The sequence below is a fragment of the Ascaphus truei genome, chromosome 7 (assembly GCF_040206685.1).
Source record: "Ascaphus truei isolate aAscTru1 chromosome 7, aAscTru1.hap1, whole genome shotgun sequence".
NCBI lineage: Eukaryota > Metazoa > Chordata > Amphibia > Anura > Ascaphidae > Ascaphus > Ascaphus truei.
In genome coordinates, this window is record NC_134489.1 from 28,678,721 (window position 1) to 28,701,796 (window position 23,076).

At 47.6% G+C, this 23,076-nt stretch overlaps 1 protein-coding gene across 2 annotated transcripts in view; it reads right to left on the bottom strand.

Annotated features, from left to right (window-relative positions):
- LOC142498856 (butyrophilin subfamily 2 member A1-like) overlaps positions 1 to 23,076 on the bottom strand; it is a 44,467-nt gene that overhangs the window by 10,689 nt on the left and 10,702 nt on the right. Inside the window, exons 4-12 of one of the 2 annotated variants that reach the window (XM_075607457.1) lie at positions 21,436 to 21,780; positions 18,304 to 18,585; positions 12,645 to 12,773; positions 11,852 to 11,872; positions 10,562 to 10,582; positions 9,075 to 9,095; positions 8,276 to 8,296; positions 7,665 to 7,685; positions 128 to 148 (exon numbers count right to left, since the gene is read on the bottom strand). In XM_075607457.1, the coding sequence (XP_075463572.1) occupies positions 128 to 148; positions 7,665 to 7,685; positions 8,276 to 8,296; positions 9,075 to 9,095; positions 10,562 to 10,582; positions 11,852 to 11,872; positions 12,645 to 12,773; positions 18,304 to 18,585; positions 21,436 to 21,780 (882 nt within the window). The remainder of the gene's footprint in view (positions 1 to 127; positions 149 to 7,664; positions 7,686 to 8,275; positions 8,297 to 9,074; positions 9,096 to 10,561; positions 10,583 to 11,851; positions 11,873 to 12,644; positions 12,774 to 18,303; positions 18,586 to 21,435; positions 21,781 to 23,076) is intronic. The other variant, XM_075607458.1, reaches the window with a different exon arrangement.

Below are 23,076 nucleotides of genomic sequence, written 5' to 3' on the forward strand. Positions count from 1 at the left end.
GCTGTACTGCAAACTGCTTCAGATTACCAAGAACAGATGTCAGTCTCCATCTTTATTCCAACTCAAAATACTGTTATAATTATCTTTTTATTCAAATACACTTTTTTTTGTATTAATCACAACTCACCTATTTTGTTCAGAAGTGTTTCTGGAAAGGAAAGTGAGAAACATTCAATACACTTAGATTGTAAGCTCTTCAGAGCAAGAACGCTTTTTCCTCATGTGTACTTTTATATATGAAGAGCTTATTCCTATTGTGTCACGCGTATTACTGCCATAAAGCGCTATGTACATGGATGGCGCTATATAAATAAAGATATATATACATACATTTAACAGAATATTCAGAGGCTGCAATTAAAATGTTCCTGCTGGAAGGATGCAGACTTGATAATATTCACACTACCGCTGACTGTCTAAAAATATCATATGCTTTATATTCTAATACAGGGGTGGTGAAGATTATCTGAAGGGGGCACGGGGCAAAATATTTCAGGCAACGCCATAAGGAGCTTTGAACTACAACAATTGCAGCGAACTTGACGCAAAAGGGGTAATTTTAATTGTGCAGCTATGTGTGTCATTGTAGCAGATTGACCAGGTTAGACATACCGGGCTATCAAACCTCAAGGGCCACCAACAGGTCAGGGTTTCAGGTATCCCAGCACAGGTGGCTCAATCAGTGCACAGTCATAATAACTGAGCCACCTGTGCTGAAGCAGGGATATCTTGAAGTCCTGACATCTTGGTGGCTCTGGAGAACTGGAGTTGGCCACCCGTGCGTTAAACCATGCAGTGTTAACTTCTATTGACTTGAATGGAAGATAATGTCAGATTTGGTGCTCAAACCCGCGCCTGCGATTTTATTAATCTGATTCAGCGTCAAGTTATTTGCACCAATTTATGCTCCGTGAGCGTCAGCTTGTGTCAACTTTCTCCTTCCACCTGCGTGGCAAAATCAACCAACTATAAGGTGCCATAACTCTATGGCTTTTAATAATCTGCTCCGGGCGTAAGGAACTGTGTCTTATATTTGACGCAAGTGTGCACCAAACAATAGTGCAATGTGTCAAAACACTTTCTATGTGTAGCGGTCATGTAAAATGGCTACAGTCATCTCTCCTGCTGACAGTAAGGCCTGGTAAGTTGTGGGCATGCCAGCAGTAATTATGGAGGTTTGCCCTCACACCCTGGTGGGGTGCCCTGTGTATGGATGGGAGTGGTCACATGCTCTGACTCCATGGTTAGTGATGTCAGAGGTGTGTCAGCCCCCAGAGTGTACATAAGGCACAGCACTGTGTCAAAAGTTAGTTCTGGTAGGAGTTCTATCTGAGACCTGAGTTCTGAGCAGTTCTGTCAAGTTCAAGTTCAAGTAGTCAAGACAGTTATGTTCTAATAGCTGCAGTAGGAGTCTGTGTCCAGGGACTGGCGCAGAATAAAGATATCCCGGCTGGGATAGGGGAATCCCTGATCAAGATGACATACCTTTTAAAGGGAAGCACGGGCACCATGATGGGCTAGAGACACCCCATTGTGGAGGGCAGCTAGCCCACCGTATCAATAAAGATGAAGCTGATCACAGAAACCCTCGTGTGTAAGTGTCAAGTGATTGCACAGGGGGCTGCACCACCGAGGAGTTCCTCACCAGGACCATCCCCAAGTGACCGAAGGGACCCTGATGAGGTGGAGGCGCTGCACTGGAACTAGGTAGGACTCAGCACACTACCTCAGCTGCCTGTCTGGACGGGTCCTCCCCACACACCATCATGCGGGAGACTCAGGAGTCCTGTTGCCAACAGGTGCACCACCAGACACTACCACACTGTAATGGGGACCGGTTAGACCACAGGGGCCAATGTGAGATTGGGTGGGTCAGGCCGGGCCAGAAATATCGTTACAATTGGAGGCGAGCTGCTGAGATCAGATCTGTCCTCAGGACAGGCTCTAGCTAGGCACACTGGGAAACAGGGAGAGCGTCTGCTGCCACTCTGTGCTGCGTAGGGACGGACCTAGGGGTGGTCAGGGGCTGACAGGGTATTGTCAGTTCGCAAGGACGACCTAGGGGCCTGAAAGGAGTGAGGGGTCTGGAGCCGGGCTATAGCTGACCGAGTCACCTTGAGGTAGTGCTAGTTGGTAGGACGCCAGAAGGGATAGCCTGTTAACATGGACAGGAATCCTGGAGAGGGTCTGCGCTAGGCTGACCAAGAGAGGTAGACGCCCCAAGTACTGCATGGCAGAGCCAGAGTACTCTAGCCCATTCCAGACACTTACCATAGGGAGCACAGACTGGGAGGAAGGAGTTACAGCAGACACTGAGAGAGTGAGCCTAGCCTGAGGTAGTGCAACATGAGTCCAGCCTGGATCAGGTACACATGTGGTGGTGCATCTGAAGCAAATCTTTATTGTACTGGTGTGGTGGCTGCCCCGCAGAGTGGAGCCCCATGTACGACAATTGGTACGAGAGCATAGCAACCCAAGAAATGGAGGATCCGCACGGTGCGGAGAATCCAAAAAGCCGATTGGAGGCTGAGGGGGAAGGCACCCGTGACGTGCGCCGTACTGAAGAGCAAACTGTCGCTGAGCTGTCTTTAACTAATCTGCTCTGGAGTGGAGCGAAGGCTGTGGCTGCCCCGTTTTTGTCCTGTCTGGGACACCGAGGGGCCACCCTTGAAGAGTGTGAGGACATTGTGATAACTGGGGGGGAACCCCGCGAGAAGAGCAAACAAACTGACATTTCGGGCATAAAAGCTAACCAAAATGGCGGTTCCCGCTTGCTAGGGAGACCGCATGGGCCAGTCGCAGAGAAAATGGCTGATACAGAACTTGCAAAGAGCTGGCCGGGAATGGCGCGAACAGCAGAGCCCCGCCCTGATGGGGGGCATGGCGCGAAAGCTACGGCTGCGCCTTCATGGACAGTGACTCACTCGGCCCCTGTGCTGAGTCAACCGCTTAGTCTATGGGACCCTCCCCTGATTTCCACCAGGGGGAGTGACTTTCAATTATGGCCTGTGGGAATGCACCCACTGGGCCCAGGGACTGATATCCAGACGGCGCCACTACAAGAAGTAGTTCCGGCCGTGGAGGTAACGTGCAAAAAGGAGGGATATTTTGCACGAAAAGCAGCAGCCAGGAGAAGGCGGGAACTAGCCGCGGCCCAGGAATCCCACTCTGATGAGGAAATTGGCGCGAAAACGCAGACCGCGCCCACCAGGACTGAGAAAGGCGCGGCCTTAATTAAGGGGCATGATATTCCCCTGTGGGATCCGCCCATAATTGCAACCCCTGGGGGCGGGTTCCAGCTATGTCAGTGGAAGGAGGAGCCGAAGCAGGGAGTGGCGGATCCAGCAACTTCTACCAGTCAGTTGCGAGGAACCACTGACCTGAAGAGACCTATACAGGAAGTGGCTCCTGTGAAGAGAATGGCCTGCTCCTCCACTGTGGGCACGATGGTCTCCACCCAGCCCTACTCGGTACCCGGCGGGCTACTGGTAGTAAGGGTGGCAAATACAGAGACGGTGGTCGGGCTCTGCCTACAATGCGGGCTGCCCGGAGGCACTGTCAACACGGCGGCACGTTGCCCACATTGCGGGACATTATATCTGTGGCCCATGCCCACATTTATACCCATTCAACCTGCTGACCCCCCGGGGGATACGGCTAGGCGCTCCGCCGAATCCCCTGGCGCACTGTGGATCAGCCGTGCGAGTCCCGGGGAAAGGGGACTGGAGTCGACCAAGTTGGCTGGGTCAGCAGCAACCGAGACGGTCGGGTCACCCCCCGACCGCGCAGAGAAAAGACTTTCGCCACGCTCGGTGACCCCGAGATCAGGGAAGGGAGATTACTCCGACGAGGATCTCCGTGAGCTAGCGGTGGCGAAATCGGGACCCAAGTGGGACCACGGACGGACGACACCCCGTGGGGTGAGTGGCAGTCTGGAGAACAGGGCGTCCCCCGCAGATCGGCGAGCCGAGAGACGGAGTCCCGCCGTCCCAGGACCTGGCGGCGACGGGAGAGAGACGCCAACGCCCCTGCGGACCGGTAAGAGAAGCAGCCCCATCACTTACCTTGTCCCGGCAGACAGCGCAGCGGAGGAAGGGCCGTGCCAGGCCCGAGGCGCACGTGGAGAGACGGCATCACTTCCGGTGAAGACGACGGCGGAGCTTCCGGATGTCGTCATCGAGGAAGAGATCCCGAATGGGGGTCCAACCCAAGATGGCGGCGTTTCCGGTTCCGGGGACGGCATCACTTCCGGTGGCGACGGCGGAACCGCTGGGAAAGACGCAGCGACGCTTCAGCGATCGGGGGAAGGTCCCCGATCACCTCAAAGGCCCAGGAGTTGGATGGGCGATCCGAGGACTGAGGAGGGTGAGATATCCTCATTGGAACAGTCTACGGACAGCCGAGAACGGGTAGTAACCCCGTGGGGTCCAATCGCTTGCCCTTATGTCCCATCCCACGTCCTAGATAAAACCCCTGCCCCTGTCACCGGTTCCACGGGATCCCCGCCTAGCTTAGAATCGGTGGACATACCCTCGGAAGAGGAGGTGAAACGGACTGGGGGGAGACAGCGCAGTTGCGCTACGGAAGGCACTTCTCGGGGGGGGGGGGGAGAGTTGAGAGTGGCCGCGGTAGGCCGGTGGCTGCCCCCTGTGGCCCCCGACCCAGTGAAAAAGGCCCCGGGATCATCAAGGTGGTCTGTACCGCGATCGGCACGGACATCGGGGGTATTTTCCCAGGGGGATGAAAGCGATTCAGGGGAGTCACACAAGTTCAAAGAGCACCGTTGGTGGGCCCCACTCTTTGAAGGGTATTCTGCATGGATGGACCGTACTCGGTTTCTCATCCGGAGGGAGGACGTGGTAGACTACTGGTGGGCAGTAGGAGAGTTCACCCCTGAGCAGAGGGACAGAGAGCTGCAGGAACGATGGATTCAAATTGAACACAGGGAGATAGAACCCATGGGTCCCGACATACTGTCAGATCCTGTGGATCCTGATGAGCCCCTGTCATGGGTGTTACCTGGGAGGGCAGGTAGAGCTGAACTGACCAGGGTCAGCAGAGCGGAGCGGGCGATAATAGCTCGTTACAAATCATCCCACGGGTTGGAGTACCCTTACGTCCCTGAGCCTCTCATGGATGAAATAGAGGAGAACAGAGGGAGGTGGCTTAGGGAGACCATTGAGATGTACTTGGTCAGTAGGGGAAGTGCAGTGATAGGAAAGAAGGCCGAGGAGCGGATAGAACATTTAGTACGCATATGGGGCATAGGAAGGAACATCTACAAGCATAAGGTGACCTATAGGCCCGAGAGGGGACTGCCGAGACATTACTATGTTACGGTCCTGGATATGGGTGGTAGGGAGGTAAGAAAACCTGACCCCAGTCACTACTTTTAGGAGGTACTATGCATTACGCGGGTTCGTGGCTGCTGGTCGGGGCGGGCTTGGCGGAGTGTACTGTAGACATTTTTGCGTGCATTATGAAAATTTGTAAGATGTTCTAATTATGTTTTTGTGTTGCAGTGCTTCCTGAAAAAGGGTATACAAATTTAGGTCCCAGCGAGGACGATGGGATTTTACCCATCATGTAAAATGGCTACAGTCATCTCTCCTGCTGACAGTAAGGCCTGGTAAGTTGTGGGCATGCCAGCAGTAATTATGGAGGTTTGCCCTCACACCCTGGTGGGGTGCCCTGTGTATGGATGGGAGTGGTCACATGCTCTGACTCCATGGTTAGTGATGTCAGAGGTGTGTCAGCCCCCAGAGTGTACATAAGGCACAGCACTGTGTCAAAAGTTAGTTCTGGTAGGAGTTCTATCTGAGACCTGAGTTCTGAGCAGTTCTGTCAAGTTCAAGTTCAAGTAGGTATGTTCTAATAGCTGCAGTAGGAGTCTGTGTCCAGGGACTGGCGCAGAATAAAGATATCCCGGCTGGGATAGGGGAATCCCTGATCAAGGTGACATACCTTTTAAAGGGAAGCACGGGCACCATGATGGGCTAGAGACACCCCATTGTGGAGGGCAGCTAGCCCACCGTATCAATAAAGATGAAGCTGATCACAGAAACCCTCATGTGTAAGAGTCAAGTGATTGCACAGGGGGCTGCACCACCGAGGAGTTCCTCACCAGGACCATCCCCAAGTGACCGAAGGGACCCTGATGAGGTGGAGGCGCTGCACTGGAACTAGGTAGGACTCAGCACACTACCTCAGCTGCCTATCTGGACGGGTCCTCCCCACACACCATCATGCGGGAGACTCAGGAGTCCTGTTGCCAACAGGTGCACCACCAGACACTACCACACTGTAATGGGGACCGGTTAGACCACAGGGGCCAATGTGAGATTGGGTGGGTCAGGCCGGGCCAGAAATACCGTTACATATGCTTCAAGATTGTCTTACTTAGACACCTTAACATTTTAGGTGCTCCAACTAACCGCAGAAAAGCTCAGTACCAAATACAGAATGTATATAGGGAATGGGTTGATGCTGAAGTGCTTGGTCCCACCAAAATAACAGTTTCTGAATAATCAACGAGAGGATAATGCATGGGGACTATAATCCATAGTTCGGTGATTCCAATAACAGTCTTTGAAACCTATATTAGGGCTCGATGACACCCTGAAGGTAGAGTGGCATTGCTATACCCTTCCCCTCCTCATTGGGTTGGCCCTTTTGGTAAATAATGAAGTACTCACTGTATGTCCCCAGAAGTCTCCTCAAGCGTGCAGCTGTATCCAAAGCCCAGAGATATCCCAAAAAAATAATGCGCAGCGCACAGCAACAGAGAGCAAGGTCATAATGTGTACGCACGAAACGCGTAGGAGTGTTGCACCCTCCGTTTTTTTAATGCAGCTTGAATAAAGTATTTCTATCCTTATGACCTTGCTCTCTGTTGTGCAATATTTTTGGGGGGATATCGCAATCCCAAATACAGCACTATATACAACGCATGCAGCTTTTATTAAAGCAGCAGTCAAAGCTGCCATTTTTTTTATTTTATTAAAACATGTTTCGCTTTAATATGTGCATCAATACAATCCACCCAATTATAACTAATTAGCTAAATGGCTGATTGATCCGTGCTAGTGTGATCGATATGTGAAGATTCGGCTCGGGGGTTTACTAAATGGCTGCCAGTGCAGCAGAAGAAGAGCAAAGATGCAAAGTTCTGTGTGGAAGATCATGTGACCAGGCAGTCACTAGATACAATTGGTGCACTGCAAGTGAAGGGGCAAGGCTCAAAAAAGGGGTGTGCCAGAGCCTGTTTCAGAAGAGGAAGAGGATGTGACTTTGTAAATGGTTGCTATAGGAACACAAAATGTGTGTTGCTTTATAATATATTAAAAATGTAATTCAGAGTTGTTTTTAAAAATGCGGCAAGTATTTTCTCATACTATAGAACTGATTTTTTTTTTTTTTTTTAAACCACACACATGAAGGATATAGCTTGGTCTGCAGCTTTAAGAGATAGGTAGCACCTTTTGCTTCCAGAGGGGCAGCCAACTCATACAAAGCGATGGATATAATGAAGTAAATATGTCAATGTTGCAGTGATCAGGACTGAAGTACAGTATGAAATGTTTGGGTAAGTCACTTGGGCGGCTCATTAAATAGGAAGCCAGGGAAATTCCGGCGGGAAAGCAGATCAGTGGTACGGAACTTACCATTTTCGTCTAAAAGTTTTTCTGAAAAATAAATATTGCTTGTTAATTATACACAGAGCTTAACGTGCCTCCTTATACCATCACACTTTAATTACTTTTTAATTTTGTGGGTAACAAAGTTACAAGCCTCCACTATATAAAATACAGCAAAAATAAACTCAGGGGTATCTACATGTCTTTCACAGGTCATTAAATATGCTTCAATCACCCACTGTCAGGTCACACAGTGATTAAACTGCAGATAAGAATCCTAAGGCCCGGGCCATGGTGGACGGGCTGTGGGGGGTGTTCCTAGGGGCGTACCTAGGGGCGACATGGAGCTGGTTCGCTCTCATTGAGCGAACCGCACACGTGACCGGCCTGTCGCACCAAGAAATCAGTTTGAACTGATTTCTCGCGCAACGCGTGCCCCCTCCCGCTTCCGCATGGGACGCGAACACTGCCTTAAGGAAGTCTGTTCGCTCAACGTGCGGATGCCTCCACACGGTCTGCAGTACCATGGCCCCAGCCTTAGAGGTGTCCACTATACACATCCTGAATCCTGACACTCAACCATAATGCAGTTGGAAAAGTTAGTTCAGGTAAGTTATATGCCAAGTAGTAAGACTTACTGTTTTCCTCTGATACGTTTCCTGTGAAAATAATTATTACAATATGCATTAGTATAGCAATGAGTGTGCTCAAAAGAGTTACGTTGTGTATTCGTGTTTGCAATACTGGGAGTATCTAAATAATTTACCATTTTCCCACCAAAACAATTAATTTCCATTTAACCAATACATTTTGTTGGGCTGATTAAACACACAAACACACACAAGATTATACCTCTAAAAGATTGTAACACTATACTGCGTATCCCCTTTGCAATGTTTTGCTGACCAAAGGTGGTACATTTTAAACATAGTGTACTTTGTCTAAATGGGGGGAAAACACATGTCATGTAACAAAATCTAAATGCAAGAAAACTACAAATCTTTATTTTCACACATTGCAGAATAAATGTTTGCATAATCGGGAGGAACACAGGCAGCTGTGTAACCACATATATTTGGATTTAAGGGCCTTCATAATTCACGGGCGCAGACGAAAACATGTATTTGTTAGCAAGAAAATTGAAACCATCACCCAGGACCACTCTCAAGGCTCGATAAAGAAAAATTTTCAGCCCTCATCCATGAACTTTTTGAAGACTTGCTAAAGGTCCAAAAATGAAGACCGAAACGTTGATTTATTACTACAACATAATTAGTCCTCATCCGATATCTTTATCAAGGCTTCATAAAGGTCTACGGTGATATCTGAAACAAGTGTGTAGACTGTAAAGCTACTTCAAAAGGACAACTATTGAGAGTCTCCATTATAAGTATTAATTAAGTCATACAGAGACATCACACTCACATTATCACTTACCTACAGTTTCTGAAAGGGTTTCTGCAAGTAGATAAAACAGAGCTTGATTTAAGAATCTCTAAATGTTCATGTACAAGTGAATTGAAGATTATTCATTTGTGACGACACATAGCCAGGGCCCCGCGTGGAATCCCTTCGCAGCCACGGAGAGCAGAGCATACTGTGTCACCGGGCACTTACATATCTCGGGCTCTGGGAGGGGGGGGGGGGGGCGGAAACCTGGTAACTATCGTCGCAAAGGCACCCCATGGATCATGTAATGTAAAACTATCACATTGCATGGGTTATCAGGTGCTTTAAAGCAGCAGTCCCCCCTACTCGGTTTTTTTATCACCTCCCCCCCCCCCCCCCCCCCCTTTTTTTTTTTTTTTTTTTTTAACATGAGTGAAGCAAGAGCCGAGCTGCATTCATTTCAGCTCCCGGGACCCCCTGTACTATTAGGTAAATATTTCCCACTTCGCGCGGAAGGTGCAGCTGCGCCATACTGCCACATTTTCCTAAAGACAGGAAAATTTAGTTCACCGTCTGCAACGGAGGCGTAGCCACACCCCCGCCAGCGGTTCAGCCAATGAGGGCGAGCCACCCGAGTGAGGTCATAGCCACGCCCCTGGAAACCCCCAGCCGCACACCCCCCATCGCAAAGACTGCAGTCTTCTCCCAGACCACAGATTGCGGTCAAGCGCTGTGCACGTGCCCCCCCCGCCGGACTCGCGTGATACAGTGCTGACTGGGACCTCAGCCTAAGGCTGCTTATCCCTCAGAGCATCTTTATATTTTAGCTCTTCCCTGTTACTATGGTCCTCCCTACTCAATATGCTTCTTCCTTTTGCTGGAGAAGAGTTCAGCTGCATACACGAAGGCCACGATTATACATGCTCTGGCTGTGCGTGCGCGCATTCTCGTGACGTCAAGCGTGCAATGCGCACGCGGGAAACCTATACTGCAGGCATCTGGAGGCGACAGGGAGGCGTGGCCATGACGACACGTGAGCGGTTCACCCTCATTGGCTGAACCTCCCAAGTGACGCGGCCGTGACGCAGCAATATCAATTTCAGATGCTAGCTCAAAATGTGCGCGCTTGGACACGTCGTTCGCATGCGCGCTCAATTGAAGACATTCATGTTTTCGGGACGTGCGCACACATGCCGCAATTATAATCACGGCCTAATGCAGAGGTGGCCAACCCCAGTCCTCAAGGGCCACCAGGTGGTCAGGTTTTAAGGATATCCCTGCTTCAGCACAGGTGTTTCAATCAGTCATTGTGACTGAGCCACCTGTGCTGAAGCAGAGATATCCATAAAACATGACCTGTTGGTGGCCCTTGGAGTTGGCCACCCCTGCTAATGTATTAGAAATCCCGCTCCCCATTTCTCCTTCACTGGCCTCACTATCTATTCTGGACCATCATCCTCAGTAGCCATTAACCACACTAGTAGACATTTAGTCCCAAATATTAAAATAACCTGTAATGGTTAAATACAACTTACCATTTTCTTCTAAAAGTTGTTCTGAAAAAAAAAAAAATATTTTGTTAAAATAGTAAGTTCAAAAACAACTACACCCTTGTAACTGTGAGAACTTGACTTTCTAAAAGCTGTGATTCTTTGTACTCTTCCTATGCTCCAATACCTGGTTTAGTCTCTCCTCCTGCATCTCACCATGCCCTCCCTATTGCTTTTTCTGGTTACTGTTTCCTCACTCCTTCGTAAACGCTGAAATTCGCGGACCAAAGGAACCAGACGACCCACTGCAGATCCAAATCCGCCCCAAAACAATTGCCCATCTCTAGCTGCAGTACATCACGTGATCTGTTCTACAGCTTTGTAATGATAGGAATGAAGAGATTTCGGCTCTTGATATGATGGACATTACCAGGACCTATTTGATGTACCTGGATGCCATGGACTAAGCCTACTTTTTTTAGGGGGTAATGGAGCAGCCACCCAGATCGAAACGGAAGTAGAGTTCTCTCAACTTCTGTTTCCGGGGTCCAGTTGTGTCATGTGATCCCCCAGGAGTGACGCAGAAGTGCCAGGGGTCCGGTGGCCCGGCTCTGAAGTTGAAGCAGCACCTTACAATTCCCAAATCTATCTTTTCTCTGGGTAATTAATACATGCATTTCATTTATTTAATTTATTATCCAGTTAATTACTTATTTAAGAACTCAAACTTTTTTTCCCCACAGTTGACGATATACTGAAATGTAACTTTTGCCAGTACTTGCCAGGACAACCGCAGATTGCGATCACCCATTCGGAAGCTGTAATGTTCTCTCACGATACTGTCATGAAAATTTGGTGGCCAGCACTGGGAAGCAAATTCCCTCCCTAATGAATAAGGACCAGGGAGATCACAGGAATGATGTTTTGTGGATATATAAAGAATGACTAATACAATGATTGAAAAATTCACATATTTTTAAAGATAACGTAAAATAATGTTAGGGAAGAGATCCCAGATATCACAATAGAGCAGGAAAAATACATACCATCCGTTTAGACAGGTGCATGATCCCAAGGAAGTGTGGTCACACTTCAAAATCAACAGAGAAAAAGAGCAAAGAGGAGAGCACACTATAAACACAGACTCATCGTCTTGGCATCATGATTCGCTTATAAGTACTGTAATCACTGGAAACATACAGTATTTGCAGTGAACAATCTATTTGGCTTTAATCTCAAGGAATCAGGTGGAGCTACCGAGAAAAATGACGTGTCAGGCCACAGGGACTTTCATCAGGTCGGTATTAAAGATTACATGTAAAATAATTTACTTACTGTTTTCATCTACAAGTTTCCCTATGAAAATACAAATAAGATACACAGTATTAGCAACTTCTGTATAGATCATTTCAGTTGAATTCTGTACTACTGATTTTGTGACATTTTCACTACATTTTTCTGTGATGTTTTTTTAAAGTTTGAAAGTGTTTCAGAAAAACATTAATAGAGCAACTTATACAATTTTCGTCAAATTATACACAATATGAGAATTTGGGCCAAAACAGTGGTTGCACCCTTGCAAAATGCTGGGTTGCACCCCTAAAATGTAAACCTTAAAACCAAAATGTGGAGGTTCTGGGCTAAAAAATGGCAAAACAAAGTACTGATTTCCATCAATCAGACCCCACTGGAGTGTATGAGGTGCCGATATTAAAATTCTCTGAGGATGACTCTAAATCAGTGAGAGCTGATGATGGTTCAACCCATCAGTCATATAAATTCTATTGATCACTGTAATTTGCTGGGTACATTGCCAATTACAATGTTTTAACATTGTTACAATGTTCCCCTGATTCACTGCTTCGTTATCCACAATCTTGTCAGTCCCTCATTTAATTTTCCAAGACCACTATGACTAATAAACGTAAATATTCCCATTTCCAGTACGATCACCACACTTCAACCCCTAGAAGATGGATGTGTGTGTGTGTGTGTGTGTGTGTGTGTGTGTGTGTGTGTGTGTGTGTGTGTGTGTGTGTGTGTGTGTGTGTGTGTGTGTGTGTGTGTGTGTGTGTGTGTGTGTGTGTGTGTGTGTGTGTGTATATATATTTCGGCACATTCGACTTACCGTTTTCTTTCTTCTGTGTCATATAGAAGTAAAGAGCCCCGGATATCACGCAGAACATCACAAGTGTAAATGAAACCAGGATTACAATTCGGGAAATCCCACAGCGAGACACTCTCAGGAACATCGTTTCTTGGAAAAAAACACAAATTATCTGTTCACAAATCCAGTCTTCTGTTTCAAAATGTTACATCTAGGTTTCCTAGGTTGATTTAACCCCTAGAGAGGTACGGTGTACGTCAAGAAAAATGACACCCGGGAGGGGGGGGGGCCTTAAGACGTACACCGCATGTCACTGCCCTCTGCTTGGTTTTATAGGGGCTGTACGCGATTGACGCTCTAACGTGCGTACCACTAACCGCACCTTTGCCCGTCCCATGCGGCCAGGCCCACATCCGTCCTCTCCCTGTCACATTCGACCCAATGGCCGGAACAGGGAAATGATCACGTGATTGCGCTGAAGAGTGGTCATGTGATACGGAAGTGCCGGAGGGGTCTGTAGCCACGGAGGTTGCATAACCCTCTGGCACTGAAAGGGTTAAATCAGCAACCTTGATGAGTAATTGGAACTGGGCAATGCTCCGGAGCTAGAAGAGCAAAGAAAATGCAAAACATGCACAAAGCAGCGCACTGCCCAGGAAAGTAGGGAAACAGGTGGTATAAAAATTGCTATAAGAAAACTGCTTGCACTTTATTTTTGTATCAAGGACTTTCTGTTGACACTTTTCCTAGAACATTTTAACCCCCCCAGCATATAGTTTTTGCTTAAATAGCAATGTGTGACAATGACTTATAACAATAAGATAAGATGTTATTGACGTATGTAAACTTGTGATACATAGTGGAGTGTTCCAGGGTACGTCACGGATGCCTATAAAAGCTTATGCACTTGAAACAATAAATGAGAAGTAGCTGAGAAAAACAACTAAGTCTCAATTATTTCCCCGGACGTCCGAGTTTCCATAACAGCACAGTACACTAGATCGTGGGTGTTCCTCCCGGGAGGCTCTTGAACCAAGGGAGAGGGTCGCTTCCATAAGGCGGAAAGCGGGAAATTTTCAAAAACAAACACCATTTACACAAAACAAACAGATTTAATACAAACTTATCCTTCCCAGAAAAACAAATACACAATACTCTTTAATATCAAACCTCTGAGAATGAGTTGATAATAAAATAAATAAAAAAATATATGTAGCATATCCTTTATATCTTAATATATAAAATCGAAAGGTTGGTACTAGCTGCGGTGAATCTGATTGGTCCTCAGCCTCTGGCTAATCAGATTGGTGGCTCTATGACGTCACCCAACTCTCTCTCTCTCCCTCCCCCCCACCAGCTCCCGGACAGAGGGGAAGCGCGGCGCGGCCCTCCTGCCCCAGCCGCCAACGCTCACTTCCCTCCCCGGCGGGGGGACAGGCAGTGGGCAGGCAGCCTCCGGAAGGACCCCCTTCCTCCTGCAGATGCCCCCGGTAAGATGGCGGCGCACAGCAGACAGGCGGGGGGTGGTATTCAGTCAGGAGAGAGGGGGGGGGAGTTAGTAAGGAGAGAGGGGGGGAGGGAGTCAGGAGAGAGGGGGGGGAGAGAGGGAGTCAGGAGAGGGGGAGAGAGGGAGTTGAGAGAGAGGGGGGGGAGAGAGGGAGTCAAGAGAGAGGGGGGGGGAGAGAGGGAGTCGAGAGAGAGGGGGGGGAGAGAGGGAGTCGAGAGAGAGGGGGGGGAGAGAGGGAGTCGAGAGAGAGGGGGGGGAGAGAGGGAGTCAAGAGAGTGGGGAGGGGAAGCCTGAACAGCTGTGAAGAGGGGGGGAAGGGAGTTGAGAGGGAGGATGGGGGAGGCAGAACATTACATCACGGGCAACGCCAGGTATATCAGCTAGTATAGTATATATCTACTTATATGTATAACTAGCTGAGAGACCCGGCGTTGCCCGGGATATAATTTTGGGGGGGCGTACGACAGGGTTAGGCTTCCCCCCCCCCCCTTGACAGCTAGGTGGGTGACTGAGTTGACTGAGTGTGTGGGTGACTGGGTGGGTGTGTGACACTTGACTGAGTGGGTGGGTGGGTGACTGAGTGGGTGGGTGACTTTGGGTCGGTGGGTGGGTGACTTTGGGTCGGTGGGTGGGTGACTTTGGGTCGGTTTGACTTTGGGTCGGTGGGTGTGTGACTTTGGGTCGGTGGGTGTGTGACTTTGGGTCGGTGGGTGGGTGACTTTGGGTCGGTTTGACTTTGGGTCAGTGGGTGGGTGACTTTGGGTCGGTGGGTGACTTTGGGTCGGTGGTTGGGTGGGTGAGTTGGGTCGGTGGGTGGGTGAGTGGGAGACTGACTGGGTGGGTGAGTGGGAGACTGACTGGGTGGGTGAGTGGGAGACTGACTGGGTGGGTGAATGGGTGACTGGGTGGGTGGGTGACTGACTGGGTGGGTGGGTGACTGACTGGGTGGGTGAGTGACTGACTGGGTGGGTGGGTGACTGACTGGGTGGGTGAGTGACTGACTGGGTGGGTGAGTGGGTGACTGGGTGGGTGAGTGGGTGACTGACTGGGTGGGTGAGTGGGTGACTGACTGGGTGGGTGAGTGGGTGACTGACTGGGTGGGTGAGTGGGTGACTGACTGGGTGGGTGAGTGGGTGACTGACTGGGTGGGTGAGTGGGTGACTGACTGGGTGGGTGAGTGGGTGACTGGGTGGGTGAGTGGGTGACTGACTGACTGAATGGGTGGGTGACTGGGTGACTGAGTGGGTGGGTGACTGAGTGGGTGGGTGAATGACTGAGTGGGTGGGTGACTGAGTGAGTGGGTGGGTGGGTGAGTGGGTGACTGACTGACTGAATGGGTGGGTGACTGGGTGACTGACTGAATGGGTGACTGACTGAATGGGTGACTGAATGGGTGGGTAACTGAGTGGGTGACTGAGTGGGTGGGTGACTGAGTGGGTGGGTGGGTGACTGGGTGAAAGTGGGTGACTGGGTGAAAGTGACTGGGTGGGTGACTGAGTGGGTGACTGAGTGAGTGGGTGACTGAGTGAGTGGGTGACTGAGTGAGTGGGTGACTGAGTGGGTGGGTGACTGAGTGGGTGGGTGACTGGGTGAAAGTGGGTGACTGGGTGAAAGTGACTGGGTGGGTGACTGGGTGGGTGTGTGGGTGGGTGACTGAGTGGGTGACTGGGTGGGTGTGTGGGTGGGTGACTGAGTGAGTGGGTGGGTGACTGAGTGGGTGGGTGACTGAGTGGGTGGGTGACTGAGTGAGTGGGTGGGTGACTAAGTGAGTTTTTGGGTGACTAAGTGAGTGGGTGGGTGGGTTACTGAGTGGGTGGGTGACTGAGTGGGTGGGTGACTGAGTGAGTGACTGAGTGGGTGACTGAGTGAGTGGGTGGGTGGGTGACTGGGTGGGTGAAAGTGACTGGGTGGGTGTGTGGGTGACTGGGTGACAGTGCGTGGGTGGGAGACGGTGTGTGACTTACCTTGACCCCGTGGCATCTGGCTGGGGCAGGAGGTGAGTTCGGGAAGCTGGGGGGGGCAAGAGTGGCAGGAGTCCCGCGCCGCGCTTCCCCTCTCCGGTAGCGTCACACGTGATGGGGAGTCCCGCGCCGCGCTTCCCCTCTCCGGTAGCGGCGCACGTGAGGGGGAGTCCCGCGCCGCGCTTCCCCTCTCCGGTAGCGGCGCACGTGAGGGGGAGTCCCGCGCCGCGCTTCCCCTCTCCGGTAGCGGCGCACGTGAGGGGGAGTCCCGCGCCGCGCTTCCCCTCTCCGGTAGCGGCGCACGTGATGGGTAGTCCCGCGCCGCTTCCCCTCTCCGGTAGCGGCGCACGTGATAGGGAGTCCCGCGACGCTTCCCCTCTCCGGTAGCGGCGCACGTGATGGGGAGTCCCGCGCCGCTTCCCCTCTCCGGTAGCGGCGCACGTGAGGGGGAGAGCAGGAGGGCCGCGCCGTGAGGGGGGAGGAGCCTGGAGTTTGCTGCTGAGCAGCAGGGCCGCGCTTCCTCCGCGGCGCACGGTGAGGGTGATGGTGCGGCTGGGGATGTTGCGGAGCGTGGGGATTTGGGTGAGGTGGGGAGGGGGGAGAGAGTGAGGGGCACCGGGAGAGTGAGGGGCACCGGGAGAGGAGGGGGGGGGTGTGGAAGGTGAGCTGCGGTCCAACTGACGGGGGAGAGTGTGTATCCCTGTGTGTGTGTGTCCCTGTGTGTGTGTGTCCCTGTGTGTCCTTTGGCCCGTCACTCCGCCTCAGGCCAATGAGAGGTGTGCGGGGGCGGACCAAGGGACCAATGAGATTTCCCCTAGGGACACCGGACATCCAGGCAGGCAGGCTGGCATGCATGCATGCATGCAGGCAGGCAAACATACAGTGCTTTCACTAATATAGTATAAGATACACCTCCTAATTCACTTGTCATGTATAATCGAAAATCAGCTAATGTATGTTTATATTTCACAAATGTATTGTTAATATCTTCAAATCATACATTATTCAAGAAAATACACTTTATTTATTTAATCAATCCTCCTAAAGAAATGTAATTAAATGAAGACTCCCAAAATCTTGGATAGACTGAATCTTCCATAGCAATCTGTGCGTGTGCGACTGCTAAGAAAGTTAGTTTGCTCTTATGTATAAGTGTGTGTGTGTGTGTGTGTGTGTGTGTGTGTGTGTGTGTGTGTGTGTGTGTGTGTGTGTGTGTGTGTGTGTGTGTGTGTGTGTGTGTGTGTGTGTGTGTGTGTAACTGGGTCAGTCTGGTGTGTGTGTGTGTGTGTATATATCTGAGTCACCCTGCTCTGTGTGTGTGTGTGTGTGTGTGTGTGTGTGTGTGTGTGTGTGTGTGTGTGTGTGTGTGTGTGTGTGTGTGTGTGTGTGTGTGTGTGTGTGTGTGTGTGTGTGTGTGTGTGTGTATGTATCTGAGTCACCCTGCTGTGTCTATCAGTGTAAATGTGTATCTAAATCCCCTTGTTCTGTGTGTATTTCTTAGTCAGTCCGCTATGTGTGTGTGTGTGTGTGTGTATGTTAGTCTGCTGTGTGTATCAGTGTGTGTATCTAAATCAGCAGGCTGTGTATGTGTGTGTTTCTGAGTCAGTCTGGTGTGTGTGTGTGTGTGTGTGTGCGCATGCGCGTGCGTGTGTGTAAAAAGTTGTATGTAAAACTATTAAAAACTATACACCACTTCACAGTGTAGTGTTAGGACCTGCAAATTTGGTTATACGTTGATGTTGGTGTGCAGGCTTATGACTAAATAACCAAGAAAATATTATTATGGAAGTATTTAACTTTATACTTATGACCATATATGTTTTGTCAATTGGATGTAGCATTGGGCTCCCCTGTCTTTTGTTGTATACATTTGCCACGCTCAGTAGCACTCCTTTTTACATAAATGTATATATGATGTGGTGGGTGTTGGGGTTTCAGCTTGCTGGGAATGTATGTGTACCATGCCATTATTAGGCTTTCATCAAGTCCAGTTACGTAGTTACTGTACATAGTAGATGAGGTTGAAAAAAGACATGTCCATCAAGTTCAACCTATGTTAAATTTAGATCACAGATATGTATCCTATATTTGTATTTACAGTATATTTGTTTAATGCTAATACACAGCAGCTATGCATTCCTATGGAAACCAGGACTGGACTCCTGTTTCATGATGGCAGAGTCAACTGCAAGTTGCCAATAGTTTAACCTACCCGAGATATAAATTGTTGATTTCTTTTCTTGTTCCAGGAGACTGTGCCTGATAACACACGAGACCTTGTTGATGGAGGTGGCGTTGAGAAGCAGTAGTATTTCGATGTCAAACAAGCCCTCTCCATTCTGAACCTGTATTTCTGCAGATGACTGTATAGAATATTCATTGTGGTCTCTCCACAGGACTTCCGGTCTTGGATACCAGCCATTGGATTTACACACAGCCCTTAGACTTCCATCGTGATTGTCTTCAACATAGATGTACGGATCAGAACCAAATGCTTTAAAAAGAACAATAACAAGACTAATTCTATACAGACAATGCTTTTACAACTTGCACTTAGTATGATAAGATAAAATCCCCTCTCTCCTTTCACCAATTAGAAGTGGGTAATAGAACTAGGCAGCGATAAAGGCAGTAAACCCACCATACATTTAAAGCTACAATTCTTACAGTAGTCCTTTTTTTCTGGGGATAATGGAGACTTTGTAAACCAAAATTGGATTCCAATCTCGTTATGACGAGGAGTCGGGCAGAGGCAGTACTGAGCCTATAACTCCCAACTACCTCCACGTTGGTCCAGACCTGTCCTTGTGTTCCCATTTGCTGGTCTGTTAAAAATGTTGGTATAACAGATGAACATCTGAAGAAAGACCAGGCTGAATCATTATTTGGCAGGGATTTGACTCCCATAGCAGTTATCATCTGTGATAAATAGAGACTTTCTGTATCAGTAAGAGGCTCATTTACACTACTCAGAAAAGGGGTCTGTATGATGGTCTCATGACAGTGGAAAGAATGAAGCAGGGTTGAGGTCCTTTGTAAGACATGCAGATACACATGAGTATTTTTCTCTTTAAACCCCGTTTAATTTTCTATGTTCTATGGACTAAACCATTCATGTTGATCTGTATTTTTTGGGGGGGCAGGATGGTGGCAGGGGGGTTATGGGACAAAACAATTGCGTTTTACTGTTTTATATCAGTACGATTGAAGTACATGAGACTTGAGATGCTAAAAATCATTGAGGCCGACTCAATATCTGTGATACTCACGGGAAATCAGTGAGACTTCACATGCCTGCGAACACCAAAATTAAACTAATGTTAGTGGCATACAGCACATTATGGGCTTAATGTAGATTACTTACACTTGTTTTGGGTTTTAAATCTGACAGGTATAGGTAGTTTTAAATCATTTTTATACGTTATATATGCCTCTATGGTTACCAACTGCTTTAGTATTTTTACAATTATGTCCTAATCTCATATGTTAGGACTGTTTGTAAACTGATGTATATACGATTACATTAAAGAATTTTATTTCCCTTTGTTGTTTGGTTTGAACAAATTATGCCGCCAACATCGGCCAAAAATTAAAAAAAAAAAAACATTCAGTTTTACAAAGGAAGCAAATAAGTGAAAATGTTACTTTAAGCTGATTACATTTTTCTGGGGAAGACATCAATAGATTATTTCTATGTTTTAAAAGAATTGCCTGCTTTGTGAAACTGAGCCTTTGAACCTGCTTCATTTATCCCATAGACACTTACCATTCAGTGGTTACGCTGCAGCCAAGGATTCTGGGTAATAACATACAAACAGCAGATACAGTAGCAGGCATGTCCCTTTTAGCTTCTTATCCCCCTTCTTGTCTCCTGCATTCTACTTTTAAATTGAACATTTCATTAGCCTAGACTCATGTCTACTGTCCCACACCCACGGTCACTCCTACCAATGACTGCCATCTACTGCACTTATTCCCTCACCTGCTGTCTCTGTAAATATCCCAACATAGCACTTAGATTGTAAATTCTTCGGGCACTGATTTCATTACCTATTGTCTGATATTATTTATTGCACTAATCGTTCTATAATTCCCTGTACTATATTGTCTCTTTTGTAAAGCGCCAAGTACAGCTGAGGGCGCTATATAAATAAAGATATACAGACATCCAATCTCAGATTTATTTTACTGAATTTATTTCTTCTCTCAAATTTCCCTGTTAGATCGTCTAATAAATTCCAGTATTGGAAATCAATATCGTTTATATTGAGGCTAAAACCACCATATGTGAGACATATTCCACCAGAACAGGAATAGATGCTGTTTCTAAATCACCGCCTCACTTTAATATTGTCGGAGACAACTTATCTGTTATTACAGCACATCTGCTTGCTGCTGCTGCAAAAAATGATGGCAATAATAAAGGACTAACTTAGTAACACTTCTGGCTTACATGTCATTGTCAGCTCCCTGTGACTTTGGAGAAGTTAGTTTATCCCTGGGCCTTAAAAAATAGATTGTAAAATGTTTGGGTCGGGGTTTAATGTAACTGTTTTAAATCAATGTACAGATGCAGCCACGAGTATCCGAACACTTGCCTTGGAAAATCTGGGGCAATCTCCCAGTAATGCTGCAACATTTCTGTGACATCTCTGCAGACCCAGAATGGCCCATCGGATTAACACAGCGGCGGTCCCTGGCAGTCCCATTCAGTATACTCGTGGCTGCATCTGTATAGTGCTACATACAGCAAGTAACGCATGTTATGCAGCTTCTATAGCAATGCTGCTAATTGTGTGTGAAATAAAAGAAGTATCATTGCCCTCCATAACCCCCATGTTACAGTTTCCATTCCTCTTCTTGCTAGATTGATATACTGTACGAGTTGCAACGGGACCCTTGTGACAGCCGGGCACAGGGAAACCTACAAATTACAACTAGTCATACATACATTTTAGCACAATAGTACAATTATTATTACAAACTAACCCTTTACAATGGCCTAATATTCATTATGTGTTAGAAGAGTCATCACACAGATGGATCATATGACGTTCATCGTTACTAATCTGTGCTATTCCAGAATACACAGACACCTTGGGCCATATTTACAAAACTGTAAGACCCCTTACAACGCATTAGCTTGAATGTGCTTTGTTTTCAAATGAAAAAATAATTTTACACTAAAAAGTAGTACTCCTTATCCCCCTGGTACCATTACACATTGACCTCTGAGTTTAACAAATAATTGCAGCACAGTTTAAGTAATGAGCCTCGTCCATAGGTTCACAGCAGATGTTATGTTGTAAATAGAGCAGGTAATACGTTGATATAGTATAAATACCTGAAACCTTCAGTTGCAAATCTGCGGCATCGTAGAAGGTGACAGATTGAAATAAACACGTGTACCATCCTTCATCAGATGCTGTGATATTGTGGATTGATAGGGACACTTCCCCATTACTGATGAGGCTTGTATCGAGCTCTGTACGTCCTTGGTATTCAGAAATCTGATAGTCAATGCTCTTCCCATTCTGGTAAAGGTGCACCGTGAAACTGAATTTAGATCTGAACCACCTCACGGTCATGTCTTTAGCACTGGTGGATGGGGACAGGTGACAGGGTAACACAGCAGTTTCACCCCATGAGACAATGACCGAGGCCTCCGGACTTACGACTTTAAAGGATTCTGCGAAGTGAGACATGGAAAATATTAGGGTAGGTTATTCTGCTCCTTAGCAAGAGTATTAACAAGGTACAGGTAAGAAGGATATTTCAGAGAAAGACAAGTGCAGGAACAAGAGGACACGCTTTGCAACTGGAGGGTGGAAGACTCAGGAGATACATGAGGAAGTCCTAGTTTACAGAAAGGTGGGAGATGTATAGATTAGCCTCTCAGCAGGAGTAGAGGAGGCTGGCACAGCAAAAGGGATTGAAAACTATTTGATATAGGCACAAGCAGTGCCGTCTTAACACATGGGCACACTGGGCAGTTGCCCGGGGGGCCCACAAGCATAGGGGCCCCATGCTAATCTATGCACAGACCAGAATTTAACACTAATTTTCCCATCACCCGCCTCAACATTCAAATCTCCCGCTAACTCGGTAGAAGGAGAAAAATTACGACTTGTAGCAGAGAGTTGGCAAGGGCCCAGTGCACTGCTTTGCCCGGGGGCCTATAATGCTGTTAAGACAGACCTGGGCACAAGGCTATGCCAAATACAAAAGAAACTAAATAATCAAATAGCATCTGAGGTTTCACCACAGGTCGGCAGACTAGGGGGGCCAAGTGGTTCTTCTGTACCGTTAATTGGAATATTTTACGTATAGAATGAGCAAATTAGGGGTTTTATTTACCACGGAACAAATTGGTGGGCAAAGAAATGTCCACCGAAAGGAAATCACTTTTTTCTTTACACACCACTACATAAAATATAACTTTTAATAAATGTATTTAAAAACTGTTGACCAAAATAAAATGAGTACTAACATAATAATTGCCCCTTGTTAGACAGGGTGCCATAATATTATTTATTTATTTATTTATTTATAAAATATTTTACCAGGAAGTAATACATTGAGAGTTACCTCTCGTTTTCAAGTATGTCCTGGGCACAGAGTAAAACAAATAATACATGGTTACAAATACAGTTACATAAATGAACAAGGTATACATTTATATACAAGACATTGCATGCACAGTTAAAGAAAATATATATTATGAGCGTATGAAACAGTTACAGACCAGATTAAAGTGTGAGACAGCCTTAGATTTGAAAGAACTTAAGCTGGTGGTGGATATGAGAGTCTCTGGTAGGTTGTTCCAGTTTTGGGACAATATTGTCTGAATAGCACTTGAAATTAACCTAAATGTCTAACTGAAATGCCCTGTATGATGGCAGCATCAGTAACTGCCAGATTATATGTGATTCACAGATACAGCACTAGGAGGTGTTGATATAATGCACTTTACTCTTCAGTGAAT